The 15,757-nt window shown below is 40.1% G+C and overlaps 2 protein-coding genes across 9 annotated transcripts in view; both read left to right on the top strand.

Moving 5' to 3' along the window:
* Positions 1 to 612: 612 nt before the first annotated feature.
* On the top strand, positions 613 to 10,703 carry LOC144213049 (guanine nucleotide-binding protein G(i) subunit alpha-1). Its single transcript, XM_077741297.1, has 9 exons — positions 613 to 1,108; positions 5,110 to 5,152; positions 6,117 to 6,258; positions 7,533 to 7,690; positions 7,804 to 7,932; positions 8,815 to 8,944; positions 9,022 to 9,175; positions 9,251 to 9,443; positions 9,724 to 10,703. Exons 1-8 carry the CDS (start codon positions 991 to 993, stop codon positions 9,439 to 9,441), a joined length of 1,065 nt encoding a protein of 354 aa, XP_077597423.1. The 5' UTR covers positions 613 to 990; the 3' UTR covers positions 9,442 to 9,443; positions 9,724 to 10,703.
* A 3,951-nt stretch (positions 10,704 to 14,654) lies between these two features.
* Positions 14,655 to 15,757, top strand: part of magi2b (membrane associated guanylate kinase, WW and PDZ domain containing 2b) — an 87,590-nt gene continuing 86,487 nt past the window's right edge. For 5 of the 8 annotated variants that reach the window (XM_077742790.1, XM_077742782.1, XM_077742774.1 and 2 more), the window contains exons 1-2: positions 14,655 to 14,788; positions 14,939 to 15,395. In XM_077742790.1, the coding sequence (XP_077598916.1) occupies positions 15,098 to 15,395 (298 nt within the window). In that variant the 5' untranslated portion in view covers positions 14,655 to 14,788; positions 14,939 to 15,097. The other 3 variants (XM_077742820.1, XM_077742840.1, XM_077742829.1) reach the window with 1 other exon arrangement.

The following is a 15,757-nucleotide window of genomic DNA, read 5'->3' as shown; positions in this document are numbered from 1 at the left end:
GTATTATGTTCTTTAATTTGACTGCTGTGCTTTTGATTTTTAATTCAGGCTTGCATGTACTCAATTTTTTATTTCATATTCTGCACTACCAGCATCACTGATTGTCTGCCTTTTTTAGGATTTGCATGCAAACGTGCTATAGTGAGCATTTGCAGCTCCCGATAGAGCGATGCAAATTCAGTACCAGCATTTTTACCAAATCATTTGCCTGAACTATAAAGTGGTTGTGAAAAGTGCCAAATGTTTTGTTCCTAAACTACAAAAAAAAATGCTCTGAGGTTGAGACAAAAATAAGCTTCTATTTTTGTCGGTAATTTTTAGTAATTTGGAATTGTTCACATGTTTTAGGCATTCAATTATGATTTTTATTATCATTATACAAGTACAATGAGAGGTACACAAATGCAACAACAAACAAACAGACAAATAAATCATTTTAAAAAATAAAAAGAAATTGTGTGTGTATTCATACGATGTTCCTAGATATTTGTTTTGTAATGATTTTAACATACAATCACAGCTATTCAAACGTTTATTTAAATTAAAAAAACTTGAATATATTGCGCATGCGCTCTTTAGATCGGGTTGAACCTCTCTGCACATGCGCATAAAGCGTTTACATAGCGAGCAGAACCGGAAGCTGCTAATTTTAATACAGTACAAGGCTGACTTCGATTAGTCATTCCGTTTTAAATAGGATAAAACAACAAATCCCCGAGCCAGGAAGTTGACCAAAAAACAACAAATTTGTCGTGGTTTAGCTGCGTAATCGGTATCAAGAAGAAAAGGGCGTGCTCGTGGTTCAATCCCAATCGTAAACCCACCCCGATTCCCCCCCTCCCTTTACCCTCCTCCTCCCATTACTGGATGCTAGCTCGGTGGTAGCCGTTGCATGTCGTATAGCACTCCCCGTAAAAAGTTGTGTTTCGTCCATTTTTTACCCTCAAATCATCGACTCGGAGGATACCAGACTGCGACAAAGGGAACAAAATGGGATGTACTCTGAGCACGGACGACAAAGCAGCGCAGGAGCGCAGCAAAATGATCGACAGGAACCTCCGGGACGACGGAGAGAAAGCTGCCCGGGAGGTGAAGCTGTTGCTGCTCGGTGAGAGAAAGATGGATGGGCCGGTCGGGGCGAGTAGGGGATCTTCCCCAAGCCAACACCCAAGCCTTGTGTTGTACTCGTTTAATCAAATTCCAGATTATTTCTATTTATTTTTTGCCGTTTTTTGTATTCAATGACACGACAGGAAAAGCAGCGTTTTTGAGCTTCTATTGAACTTTGACGAAACAACAAGTGGAGACATTTTGTCGTTTAGTGTTGAATGGCGAGGATTCTCGTCGCGCTGAAAAGTTTAACGCCTTATTTGTTGTTTTTTCTTCCTTGGCTAACTCAATTTTTAGTATCTATTAAGACGGTTAAAATGCGTCTGTCGTTGAGGATTAACACCACTTTGGACAGCCGCTGCCGCCCAACACTGGCTTTAAATCGCTAAGCTAATTTAGCAATTAGCTTCTTAACGTTAGCCGACTCAGCGTCACCAGTTCGGATTAGTTAGCCGACTGAGATTTAAAACAAAAAACGTACAAACGTAGAACGCAACTTCTGATGCTATTTTTATTAAAAATAATTAATTCTTTTCTCAGTTTGGTGTGGTCACAATTTCCAATGAATTCTAATCATCTGACTTAATCTTGTTGTCTTTACCGGATCAAGCAGAATAAACAATTGTGACGGCGTTTGGTTCAATTTGAAGAACTCTTGTCAGTATTTCCGCTCATTATCAACATTTGTTCTTTCTCACGGGGAAATCGTTTTATCAGACTTATTTCGAGAATCATTTCGCCCTGCTGCTATGTAGTAAACTGACCTCACTGTCGTTTATTAACATTTTAACCCGTTCACTCCCAATAGCATAAAATGGCTTCGTTTCTGTACCATTGACGGCAATAGACGTCAAATACATTTTTGTCTAAAACCTCCTAGTCCAAACAGATTGGACGTCTGTCGCCATCAAGGCGTAAATGGCACATCCACTTTACATTTCTGTGAATTTTAATGCATTTTCCATGTTTTTTTGGGGCTACTGTAGGTTACCCTTACATTTTCATAACATTCTCTGTACTTTGTGAAAATGTAAATATTTTTTTGTCAATATATAACCCTGCATCAGCTCAAACTAGGCTGCACATCACGCCCCAGTCCTAATAAGGGCTTCCTCTATTAAGACTGAATGGTTTGATGATGCATTCAAAGATAGTCACAGTCTGAGTCAATTATTCATAAAACAGAAAATCCCACACATCCGAAGCTAAGCGTAGATGTATCTTTTCGATTTGAAGCAGATTACAAATGTTTGTGCATCTTTATTGGTTGTTTCACTTTGAAAATTGGTTGTAATGGCATATCATTAGATTTGCTTCACAACTAGCTGTCCACGCTAACAACCATCGCCATTATGGTGTAAATAGTATGAGCATTTCAGACTTGTGTATTCGGGAACAAAGGGACGGGGAATTTGTTTTGGAATTCAATTCCTTTGCCAATTGATTTTGTTTAGGCTATGCGAGTGGTCGTAGTTCATTTCAACATTCTTTTTGGCCTTGAATGAAGTCAAACCACGACACACACAAGAATTTAAATGTTATTGTACTCCCTTTTAGTAGCAAAAATCACACAAAAATGTAATTCATGAAGGTATATTCAATTAAAAGTTAGAAAAAATTAGGCTAGGCTAGCATTAGCATATCCTGTAGTCCAGTATTGCTTTCTTATTAGCATGTTAGCATAGTGTTTGGGGTTTAGTCAATGGTATACTACTATAAAAACTATTTATTCTTTGTAAATATTGATACCAAATGAGTTTGAATGGGATTTTATCAGATTATACTAATGAACCAAATTTGATGTCCAGCATTAAAGTCACTTAATATTTTTCTGGCTGGAAGATGGCGGCCAACGCCTGCCGTCTCGGACAAAAACGGATGTATAAGTGGTTGCTAGGCAACCTGCGTCATCTGACTGACGGCCAAATGTGCAGCAATTACGGACGAGGGACATGGCAAGAGAACGGAGCGAACGAAGCGCACGCCTCCAGAGCGAAACCCCCCGTTCTTGAATTGATCATGTTTGCGGTCTGACGTCCAAAGTCGTGCTCAATTCCCTCCGCTGGTGAAGATGTGTGGGCTCGAGTGCTCTTTTTTTTTTTGCATGCCTTTGATGCAATAATGGCATATGGATTGCGTCAATAGAACAAATTTCCCTTTATTGCTTGTAAAGTTTTTGTTTTTGTGTGGGATATACAACAATATTGTCAAGTGCAGACAAATTGCGTTTGAATATTTGATCCGTGAATGAATGACAATGTGACAAATGAGGCTCTTTTGATGGTGCTCGATTCCTTTGAAAATGACGTCATCGGCACCGGTTTTTGGGATCACGTGACCTCTTGTTTTGTAATTAATGTATGTTGATTTAATGTTAGGTTGACATTTTGGGAAATGAGCACGTTTCCGCGTTTTACTTGGCATCCCATTGGTAGGCATTTGTCAACAAAGTCCTCGTTGCTATAGTCAATGCGCAAGCTGAAATGAATCCTCTCCAGAGATTTGAATGAAGCTGCCGCTGATTCGTTTTTCGGTCTGTGCGGACGGTGTTGGATATGTTTTACATTTTACGCTCCCTACTCTTGGCCGCAATGAGAAATCTCAGATCACCTGAGTCCTGACTGACTGACTGAGGATAAGATATATGGAAAATAAATACATTGATTTAAAAAAATGTATGTCACTAGATGCACTTTGACCAGTTAAAACTGTTAGCACATCATTGATTGGATCTTACTAAATATAGTTTTTTTTTTACGTGAGTCACCTTAATTTTGAAGATCTGACGTTATCAAGTCCCAGTTTGATAACTTGGAAAGGAGTAAAAAGAAAAAAAAATGGCAATATAGCCATATAAATAGGGTGTTTAGTACCATAAAGTCATCAGAGATTTTTTTTGTAAATCAGTTCTGCAGAGCAAAAGTTGGTAAAAAATATGTTTGCTTTTGATTTACATAAATTAAAAAAATGGAAATTCAAAGTGATAAATTGCTCGGTTTTGGTTGCGACATTTATTTTTTTGCTATTAATAGACATTCTAAAAATTACACAATCAGATGCAAAAAGTTGTTTACATATTTTGCTTTACATAAAAAAATGTGATGAATTGAGCATTCTAATTTTGATTTAATTTTTTTTTTATACATTCCGATCCTCTAAAAATTGCACAATAAGATCACAGATAACACATCACCTTTACCCATCAAATCACAATACCGTGCAATAAAATAAAAAAAATCTCACTCAATTCTTTATTTATAAATTTTTCCAAAATTGGACATTCTGTAAATTCACATGCATTACATCCGACCCGAATGAAAGACTTAAAAAAAGTTCTCAGTCATGTTCTCATTGATGATGTCCCCTCCCTCACCAGGGACCACATTGTAGTCTCAGCAGAGACAAGGTAATTAAAATGTTGTCTTCTCCGCTGTAAACACGCATGGATCTCGTGGGGAATTACCAGAGACCAGTGGTTGTTGCCTCGTAAAGGTCGCTGCCATCGTGTACGGCCGCCAATGACTTCCTTGAAGGCGCGAAAATGCACAAACGGGACCCGATTATCATTTCTCACTTTACTGGCCAGTCTTTCCTGCATTAAATAGAAACCCCAGAGACGCTTGAGCCCTTTGTAATCCCATTGACACCAGGGTCTAGTTGATTAATCCAATTGCGCTGAAATGCGGCTCAACGCCCGATCCAGTCGCATCTATAATAAGATTCCGTTTGATAGTCCACCGACCAAGCGTAGATTGGAAGAACGCATTTGACGTCGCTCACGTGGTTGTCGATGGAACGGCGTAGATGGAATGATGGTGGAAAAAATGGTTAAAAATGACTGTTTTTTGGCTCGTGTTAAGGTTTGAAAATTGCTAAAGTTTTTTCATTCAACTTTTTAAAAGTAAAAACCACGCCTGAACATATTTTTTTCTTTTGGTGATACAAATAAGTCGACTGTGATATAATTAATTCCCTTTTTTTGTTTTTTTTCTTCCTCAGGGGCTGGTGAGTCTGGGAAAAGTACCATTGTCAAACAGATGAAGTAAGTCAACACACAATGGAAACCCAATTTTAAATTATTTTTTTTCTTATTGCCTACAAAAATGATTTGCATGAATCACACTCGTGAATTATTCAGTCAGTTTAGCGCATCCGATATGGGATTTACTTTAACTTTTTTGTTAACAGAGACCAAAAATCCACAAATGTTATTAATAAATGTTGTTAATAGATGACCATTTAATCGGCTAACCTGTTTTTGCTAACAGAATGTTGTTAGATTTTCTTATTAATTAAAATTCATGACGTGAAACAAACAATAAAAACATCTTAAATTTTTAGCTACAGCATTTTCTGCGCTACAAAGCACTGGAATATAAAACACAGTAGTAGTAGTAGTAGTACCGTATTTTCACGACTATAAGGCGCATTTAAAAGTGTGAAATTTTCTCTAAAATAGACAAGGCGCCTTATAATCCAGTGTGCTTTATATATGGAAAAAAAATGTATCATTCGTTGGGGGTGTGCCTTATAGTCGTGAAAATACGGTAGTTGTAAAAATTGGGTTGGTTTGTGGGCCGCATTAACGTCAACTCCATTTCATGTGGGCCAGACTATTTTAGATATAATATATTTAGATTTTTTTTAATCGGATTAAAAGAACTGGATTAAAATCCCTAAATATTAAGTTTTTATAGATCTAAAACAATGTTTATTTCAGCCTATAGTGCGGAAAATACGACAATTTAATGTGGACCAGACTATTTTTGATATAATATTTAGATTTTTTTTAATCGGATTAAAAGAACTGGATTAAAATCCCTAAATATTCAGTTTTTATAGATCTAAAACAATGATTATTTCAGCCTATAGTGCGGAAAATACGACAATTTAATATTTGTACTTGAAAAGAGTTCGCTGAGATGATTTTTGACTAAATGGGTCAAACAATAATGAAACTGGGAAGGCAATTTTTATTAATAAGTTCTTCTCGTAATGTTTGTCAGGATCATCCACGAGGCAGGCTACTCAGAGGAGGAGTGTAAGCAGTACAAGGCGGTTGTCTACAGCAACACCATTCAGTCCATCATTGCCATCATCAGAGCCATGGGACGCCTCAAGATCGATTTTGCCGACTCAGCCAGAGCGGTGAGTGTTGACCCACGTTCAAATCGACAGATAAAAATGACAGTAACGTCCATTTCAATTATGGGGAGGGAACACCACGCCTGCCCCACCTGCGACAAGAGTCCGCAAAACTGACCCAAACACAGAAAAAAGTGTTATGGAGCTCTGTGTGAACTATTTAGAAAAAAAGTGCTAATCAGTGAATATGGCTGACTGAATTTCTATTTCTGTACTTATCATTCACACCACGAGGAGCACCGCCTTAAGGGAGAATCACATAATACCGCATTTAACAATGGAAGAGGCAAATGCTTGAAGTCAACTTCTCATTTTAGAAACTCATTTCATCATATAAACTGTTTTCGTCTCCTTGATCATTTTATTCCTTATTCTGGAGCCCTCTTCAATGTATCATACAAAATGTTTGATTTATTTGTTTCATTTATACTTGAAAGACGGTATACAATGTTGCTATAGCTGTAATTCAAAATGAATGGACAACATTTTTATAACGTTAATCCATCCATCACACTGAAAAATATAGATATATTTCCTGGGTATAAGATCTGTGGAGTCTCAAAATCAGACAACTGAGTCCCATGCAAATATATCTACTGTATTTTCACGACTATAAGGTGCACTTAAAAGTCTTAAATTTTTCCCAAAATAGACAGTGCGCCTTATAATCCAGTGCGCCTTATATATAGAAAAACAGAAAACCAAAAACGAAAAACCACCACTGTCGGATATTTAAAAAAAACAAACACCTGAACTGAAACAATACTGTTAAATATGCAGATGCCATCTTAGTTTACAAAATCTTCTATCATATAGCTCCTCCCCCACTGCAAGATTTTATACAAAATAAAATTCCAAAACATCAACAATGGCTGGCTCTAGAGGTGACTGTGTAGTGAGTGAGTGCTTCATACCTGGAAGTCAATAGCAATTACCGTATTTTCATGACTATAAGGCGCACTTAAGTCTTAAATTTTCTCCAAAATAGACAGTGCGCCTTATAAAACAGTGCGCCTTATATATGGAAAAAATGTCATTCATTGACGGTGTGCCTTATAGTCGTGAAAATACGGTAATTGGGACATCACTAATTCAAAGTGTATTTTCAAAATGGACACTTAGTTTGACTCTGTCTTGACAAAAAATGACTCACCGCTAAACTTAGCCAAGGCAAGTTTTCCACCTCCTTTTTTTACCTCGAAAGTTTACATGAAAAGCCACGTTGGGATTTACTTACAAGCAATAAGTGTTTTTGATTTTTTTTTTTTGTGGATCAGGATGACGCGCGCCAGCTGTTCGTGTTGGCGGGCTCGGCCGAGGAGGGCTTCATGACCGGCGAGCTGGCCGGGGTCATCCAGCGGCTGTGGAAGGACGCCGGAGTGCAGGCGTGCTTTAGCCGCTCCCGAGAGTACCAACTCAACGACTCTGCGGCCTAGTGAGTCGTTGTCGTCGTACGGTTTGGCCTGGCTCGTCCCCAGAGCGGGGCGACGCCCACTTTCAAGCAAATAACTATTTCTTCTTTTCTTCCTTCCCCCTTCACCTCTACAGCTATCTGAATGACCTGGACAGAATATCACACGGCGCTTACGTACCCACCCAGCAGGACGTGTTGAGGACCCGAGTGAAGACTACCGGCATCGTGGAGACACATTTCACCTTCAAGGAGCTCCATTTTAAGTGGGCAGTTTTAAGTTGTCTTCTTACACCATGGTAGCGTTGCTAAATTGCAGGGCCACGTCAACTTTTTTTTTAGTTATCTCATTTTCTGAATCGCTTTAACCTTGTGGGGGTGCTGGAGCCTATCTCAGCTGACTTTGGACCAAACCTAGGGTTAGTTTAGTGTCCAATCAGGCGACCCTCCATGTTTTTTTGGAATGTGGGAGGAAACCGGAGTACCCGGAGGAAACCCACCCAGAACCGGGAAATAGGCAAATTCCACACTGATGGACATGACCTGGATTTAAACCCAGGACCCCAGAGCTGTGAGGCCGATCGCACTAACCACTCACTCCACCGGGCCGCCCCTTTTTTGTTTTCACAAAAAAAAACTTTTTAAATAAAGAGCTGAATTTTTTTTATTTTATTTTAATGAATTCATATAGCACTATAAGTTTAAGGCCAGGGGTAGGGAACCTATGGCTCGGTAGCCATATGTGGCTCTTTTGATGGGTGTATAGGGCTCTCTGCCTTTTTAAATTATATTTTTTCTTCATTAGACTCTTCTGCATTGATTAGCACCAGTGAAATAATGTTCTAAAAATAATTCAGAGTTTTTTTCACTTTCAAACTGGTGAAATGAAGAATAAATGCTCACATTTTCATGTTTTTTTACTTTTAAATTCCGAGTATGGCTCTCAAGTAATAATGTTTGAAAATATCAATTGTTTATGGCTCTCTTCGTCAAAAAACATTCCTGACCCCTGGACTTTAAGGCTAATGGGACAATATAATGTAGTTCCCCCATAATCTATAACTGTAATAATAGTGTTGGCCCCACACCATTTGTAGTGGACAAAAAAATAACGTCTAATGCATTTTTAAATTGATTGATCCATCCAGAATGTTCGACGTCGGCGGCCAGAGATCCGAGAGGAAGAAGTGGATCCACTGCTTCGAGGGCGTCACCGCCATCATCTTCTGCGTGGCTCTCAGCGACTACGACCTGGTTTTGGCTGAAGACGAGGAAATGGTAAGAAAAAACAATGAATAAGCCCAAACAAACCAAAGGAAAAAACCTCCTCATTCAATTTCGGCACCTTTTCTCAGAACCGAATGCACGAGAGCATGAAACTCTTCGACTCCATCTGCAACAACAAGTGGTTCACCGACACTTCCATCATCCTCTTCCTCAACAAGAAGGACCTGTTTGAGGAGAAGATTAAAAAGAGCCCACTCACCATTTGCTACCCAGAATACGCAGGTGAGGAAATACAAATATAAATATAAATGAGGCTTGAAAGATCACTGACCCCCACCCAACAATTCTTTTCGGCAGGTTCCAACACTTACGAGGAAGCGGCGGCCTATATCCAGTGTCAGTTTGAAGACCTGAACAAGAGGAAGGACACCAAGGAGATCTACACCCACTTCACCTGCGCCACCGACACCAAGAATGTGCAGTTTGTCTTCGACGCCGTCACTGACGTCATCATCAAAAACAACCTGAAGGACTGCGGCCTTTTCTAAAGGTAAAAGTCCACCCAAAAAAATATTATCTGAAGAGTTATTAATATTGGAATAGAAGTTTCATCATTTTTTTAAGGACGTACACTATATTTTTGGTAGATTTAAATAGAGATTCTAAAATATGACAGCATTACATCATTGAAAACATCCACGTGGTGCGATAATAATTAATGTGCTGACCCGGCACGTCTGTCACATTTTTAAAGTCAATATGGCCCCCGGGCCCAAAAAGTTTGCCCACCCCCCGATCTAACCAAACGACTGCGTTATTATCATTTGCAGGCAGCTGGGCCCGGGTGACCCAAGTCGACGAGCGTCTGGCCTTGGCAGACCCCCCGTTGACAAATGTCACATTTGACGTCTTATTAACTTATGTTCATCTCTCAAAGATTTAACGGCGGCGTGTAAAACGAGAAACATTTTTGTGTAAAATATTTGTACAACTGTCTATGGCTGGGGTTTTTCAACCTTTTTAAAAAAATGTGCTCATTTGACCCATTGTTTTTTTTTTAATTTTATTTTATATATATATATGAATAGGAGGATACTAGCTTTTTTTTGTTTCCTTTCAGCACGCCTTGGTTTTTGCTTTCAGTTGGATTTAGATGTTAGCTAGATGTGACCATCTAACATGCATTCCATTTTCTTTTTTAGACTTTCTTTTTTTTTGTTTCTAAGTTGGACCAATTCATTCCACAGGCTAAAATTCCCATTGAATACTGTGAGAGCAATTTTAACCCTTTCAGCCCGTTTTGCATGTGCGTTTCCGAGACCAAAAAAAGCCTGTGAACGTGCCAGAGAACGAAAAGAAAGAGAGTGAGAGAAAGAAAGAGAGAAAGAGAGAGGCCGTGTTCACCGGGCGAGCGAACGAACGCGCCAGTCTGCACAATCTCAAAACAAAAGGGACTTTATTCCTCTTACGTGTCATCCTCCTCTTTCAAAGTTGTATTTTTCTAAGCGGCCAAAAAAAAGACGCTAACGACAAGCAACATTTATTCCACATTTAAAAAGGAAGGAAGGCAGGATGGGTGGATTGTCTTTGTAGCACATAAACAGAGAGGCGCACGGTTTTGGCAACCCACATATCTGGAATGGTTTCACGTTACATATCTCCGCCCCCCCGACACACACACACATACCCAGCCTTCGGTTTTCCATCGGATAGAGGGGGGAAAAAACGCATCTGTGGACTAATGGCCGTGATATTTTTTTTGCTAATAAAAGAGCTGCCGGGGTGAAACCGTGGCAGCTTATGCAACCAATGCTTCACTTTGATTTTTTTTGTGCTTGGAGAACTATTCACTTGAGCTGCTTAGTGGTAATTACGGGGGTTACTTGGAAAAAAAATAGGCCAACGGAGCATTTCAGGTTAATCGAGTTGTGTTTGAGGATGCTGGGATTTTTAAGTGTTCATATGTGTCGAGTTATGAAGGCAGTTATTTTTGTTTATTTTTGCATTTTTTTCGTCATTCTGGGTGGTGGAAATTTAGCAGTAGGGGGGGGTGCTAGAGTTCAGGTCTGTAAGGTTGCTGGAAATCCAGCTGGAGAGGGGTGCTAGAGCTCAGTTCTGTAAGACTGCTGGAAACCCTTTAAGTTACCTTTTGGAACTCTCCCTTTTTTTTGATTAGTTTTAAATAACTGCTGCAAACAGCTCTTTTAGTTTATTACTGTATAAATCACAGGTGTCAAAGTAGCGGCCCGGGGGCCAAATCTGGCTCGCTGCATCATTTTCTGCGGCCCGAGAAAGTAAATCATGATTTTATATTTTAGGATCAAATTCAAATTATGATAGATTTCTTGATTTTCCCCTTTTTAAAATCAATTATTGTTTTCTTTTGTAATTTTAGTTCAAAAAGCATTTTGTAAAATCTAAAAATAAAAATAAATATTTTGTTTCCATTTGAAATAAAATACATGATTAAAAGATATTTTCTATTACTATACAAAAAAAGCTCAAATAAACAATGCCTTAGATCTATAAAAACTGAATATTTAGGGCTTTTGATCCAATTTTAAATGAATTTGTTTCCCCCTTTAATCCAAGTGGTAAAAGATTCAATCAATCATGATTTTGTATTTTGTTGTTGTCCTTTCATAAGAGGCTGAATACCCAAATTCACAGCAGACAATGAAACAATGGCAAGCCTGTCTGGCTCGTTGGACTTTTCCCACTTGGGGCCTCAAGTCTGACCTTAAACAATAAAAGTCCAAAGCAATCAGAAAACAAAATAAACCATCAAGCTTACTGAGCCCATTTTGGCCACAGTTAATAAAACCTTGCTAACAAGGTAAAATTGATTGGAATACTTTAGGTAATGGCAGTCATAAAATAGTAGGTTGAAAGTGCAAGATTTTTTTAAATCTATAGTATTTAAAAGTTCCTGCACTTTAAAAAGTATTCCTTCAGAAAGCATTAACTTTTAAAGGTTAATCACACTATATTTAATATACCCCATTTTTAAAATGTCTATATCCCCTGTAAAATATACTTTTCAGTTAACATTTTAATAGTTAATTAAATAAAATTTAATTACCACTTGAAGATATATATGTTCTTATTTTGCCTGTGTTACAAGGGCTTGTTCTGCCCCTGGTTGTCATAGCAACAGCAGATTTAATCCAATCAGTTTATCCCCCAACCAAAAAAAAAAAAAAACAATTAAACCAAACTGCAACAACTAATTTTTTTTTAAATTGAAAATTATCACGTTTATACACAATTAAGGTATGACACAATGTCTCCCTCCAGTGGCACAAATCAACATAACACCGTTTATCCATTATAAAATGCAAATACATTTACATAAGGAAATACTACCACTCCCTTGTTATCAATTCCAGTAATGCACACTTAGATGAATAGTTTCTGCTAATTAATTAAAATGCATCTGTGTTACTTTATCCTCTGCTTGGGGTTAAATGAGTTAACAATTGGTCCATTTATTTATCCATATGTCCCAAGTACAAGAGAAAATAATCCAAGAAACGGGTCATGGTGGTACCAGTTGGGTCTAGCATGTATTCTTGGTTTAAGTGCAGAGATCAGGCATTAAAAACGGGGGCCTATTTTTAGGGCAGTATTGTGTAATCTATAAAGCTAAATGCACAATCATTATGCTAATCCCATAATTCCCAGCAGGCAGATCAAAACGTGTGCATATGACTTTTCTCAAAGCCAAGGTATGATTTAAGAAGAAGAAAAGGATGATGATAATGATGTGCTTCACTGAGCTACTGGCCTCTAAGAAAAAAGGCTTTGACTTCAAGCACCACCCCCCCCTCCCAAAAAAATCCTTACTTATCATGTATGGCAAATTTTAAGACTCTTTAATAAAACAGGATTAAGAAAAAAAAATATCCAGGATGCACTTTGGTGGCCATCAAACTGATCACATTGAAATTATCCCTTAATAATAGTACTCGGACGTTTGGTCACCTGGTCTTTTGGTCACGGGACGTTTGGTCGCCCGGTCTTTTGGTCACCGCATGTTTGGTCGCCCGGTCTTTTGGTCACCGGACGTTTGGTCGCCCGGTCTTTTGGTCACCGGACGTTTGGTCACCGGATGTTTGGTCGCCCGGTCTTTTGGTCACCGGATGTTTGGTCGCCCGGTCTTTTGGTCACCGGATGTTTGGTCGCCCGGTCTTTTGGTCGCCGGACGTTTGGTCGCCTGGTCTTTTGGTCGCCTGGTCTATTGGTCGCCGGACGTTTGGTCGCCTGGTCTTTTGGTCGCCTGGTCTTTTGGTCGCCTGGTCTTTTGGTCGCCTGGTCTTTTGGTCGCCGGACGTTTGGTCGCCGAACGTTTGGTCGCCGAACGTTTGGTCGCCGAACGTTTGGCCGTCTAGTCTTTTGGTCGCCAGTCAAATGGTGACAGAGAGTAAGTACTGTTAAAACCAGCTCTCAAAATTATATACATGAGAGTTTAATGTCTAAATATCTACTGTTGATTCATGAGAGAGAAAATTTAATATCTCAGTGGCCAATTTTCACAGCAAAAATAGTGTTTATGATACATTACCAGAATTTAAATGCCTTCATTGGCAGATAAAATGTCAGTATTTTCAGCAAAAATCTTAAGATATTTTTTCCGTGCAATTTTCTTATGTGACAGAGAAGCCACGGTAGAAAACAAGTTGGGGTGTGCACCCCTGGGCAAGCGAGCGGGTGCGCCAAACTCGGCGCTAAATCTGTGTAAGCTCTATTTGAGATTCCCCTGCTGTGTGAGCAGACGGCCATACTCATTACTTTCCAAAGATGACACAAAGCAATATTAAAAAACTTGCAAGAAGGGGCCTTTTGCAGCCCACCTTATGCTCAACCGGAAATTTCTAGTCCATCACTAGTCCATTTGAGCAAGAACCAATACCACAATAGCTTTAATACCCACATTTTCTGGATCCCACAATGCACTAAACAACATGTTGACGTCATATAAATGACTGATTGAGTACTAGAATTGCTAATGTGTTTGAGAATGGTCGCCCTAACACTTTAAATTGGCTGTCTGCGGTGCGTCCTGTCAAAAAAATGCCAGGAACTGGTTTGAAGCGGCTCCAAATTTAGACACGGTGTGTTTGAGCTCCGACAGCTGATTGCTTCTCATCTTCAGATCTCGTTTTATCATTCAAATCTTCATGGAATGAAATGAGCATCATCATTGGTGGGAATCCAATCACAACCTGGATTTGAACCCAGGACCTCTGAGCTGCGAGGCTGATGCGCTAACCACTCAACCACCGGGCTGTATATGTGAGAGGAATTCATTTACAAATTGATTTCAAATTACACAAATGTATAAAAACTCAACAATGATTAACAATAACTTTCTGTTATTGACTGGCAACCAATTCAGGATGTCCAATCCTACTACCTGAATAGTAGTTCTCTGGGTTAGGCTCCAGCGCCCCCCTGTGACTCTTGTGAAGATAAGCAGATTGTTAAAAATAAATAAATAATATATATTTTTTTTTAATGACCAAAAAAATAGTCCCTTGTCATGTGGGTCTTAAGTGTCAACATTTAAATAGGCACCAATAATAAGTGCATATGACAAAACAACAGAAAAGTAATGCAAAAATAAAAGTGTTGTTTTTTGGGGGTTCCCCCCACCCCTCCGACAACGGAGTAGAAGAGGCGCCCCTGGCAGTCCAACCGGTGGGAGTGTTCTATATATCCCCTCCCCTCGGCTTTTTTCGGCTCGACTCGGCTCCGTTCGGCTCCCCATCCCTCCGCTCCACTCCCCCTCCCCTCCCCTCTTCCGACGACCGAACCAGAACCATTCATCTCTCCCCTCCTTCGGCTTTCACATCCGGGTTACACGCCAGTGTTTGTCTCCTGCGTCTTGTGCGTGTAAGTGGACCGCGTAGTCGTTTTTTCCCCCCTCTCGCCAACCCGAATCGGCGTGACGTGCGGCGGTCTCTCTCTCTTTCTCCCCCTCTCTCTCTCTCTTACTCTCTCTTTTTTCTCTCTCTCTCTCGGTTGACTCGTCGCCTCTTGCAGCGGACGCAGCTGCAGCCGTGATTAGGCCATCTCGCCCAGCTGCGGCGAGTCGCACTGAGGCGGCCATGAGGCGCCGGTGTCGCTGGTAGTCAGTCAAGCGAGCCACCAAGCCAGCCAGCCAACAAGGAACCAACCAACCGAATCCCCCCTTTCGCAACCATGTCGAAAAGCCTGAAGAAAAAGAACCACTGGACCAACAAAGTCCACGAAGCGGTTCTCGGCCGTGGCAAGGATGGCGATTTGGGCTTCGAGCTGAAGGGGGGCGCTGAGCTGGGCCAGTTCCCCTACTTGGGTGAGGTGAAAACGGCCAAAGGGCTCGTCCACAGCGGCAAACTGGCCGAAGATGAGCTGCTCCTGGAGGTCAACGACATGCCCGTAGCCGGCCTCACCAGCCGGGACGCGTTGGCCGTTATCAAGCACTGCAAAGACCCGGTTCGCTTCAAATGTGTCAAACAAGGTAAGCCAACCGTTAGTTATCGCGTATATTTACTCAAATTGACGCGATTTAGGGTTCATTTTCGCCTTTTTTAGGGGAGTTTACAAGCAAAAATTGTATTCTAACAGGGTTTTTCAGGACCCCGGAACCAGTAATAGTAGTAGTAATTGTAGTAGTAGGAACCGCGTCCGGAGGGGGCGTGTCCCTGCTTTGGGTGGATGGATGAATATGATGGTATTTTTTTTGAGGGGGGTGAACAGACACTGAGTTTTTTTGTGTGTGTGGAAAAGATGGACTGCCAGACTCATAAAGATGTGTAATTAGCCAAGGGATTGGCTATTATTGATTGTTGTTGCTGTAGTTAATGTGGCTTGAAGCAGAGA

Source organism: Stigmatopora nigra, chromosome 2, assembly GCF_051989575.1.
Source record: "Stigmatopora nigra isolate UIUO_SnigA chromosome 2, RoL_Snig_1.1, whole genome shotgun sequence".
NCBI lineage: Eukaryota > Metazoa > Chordata > Actinopteri > Syngnathiformes > Syngnathidae > Stigmatopora > Stigmatopora nigra.
This window is presented reverse-complemented; position numbering and strand designations above follow the sequence as displayed.

Bases quoted from the DNA above. Each gene is read 5' to 3' on its own strand.
- LOC144213049 (XM_077741297.1), top strand. From the start codon at position 991: ATGGGATGTACTCTGAGCACGGACGACAAAGCAGCGCAGGAGCGCAGC. The intron at 1,109-5,109 runs GTGAGAGAAAGA...TTTCTTCCTCAG, and splicing joins GGTGAAGCTGTTGCTGCTCG to GGGCTGGTGAGTCTGGGAAA. The intron at 9,176-9,250 runs GTGAGGAAATAC...TCTTTTCGGCAG, and splicing joins TTGCTACCCAGAATACGCAG to GTTCCAACACTTACGAGGAA.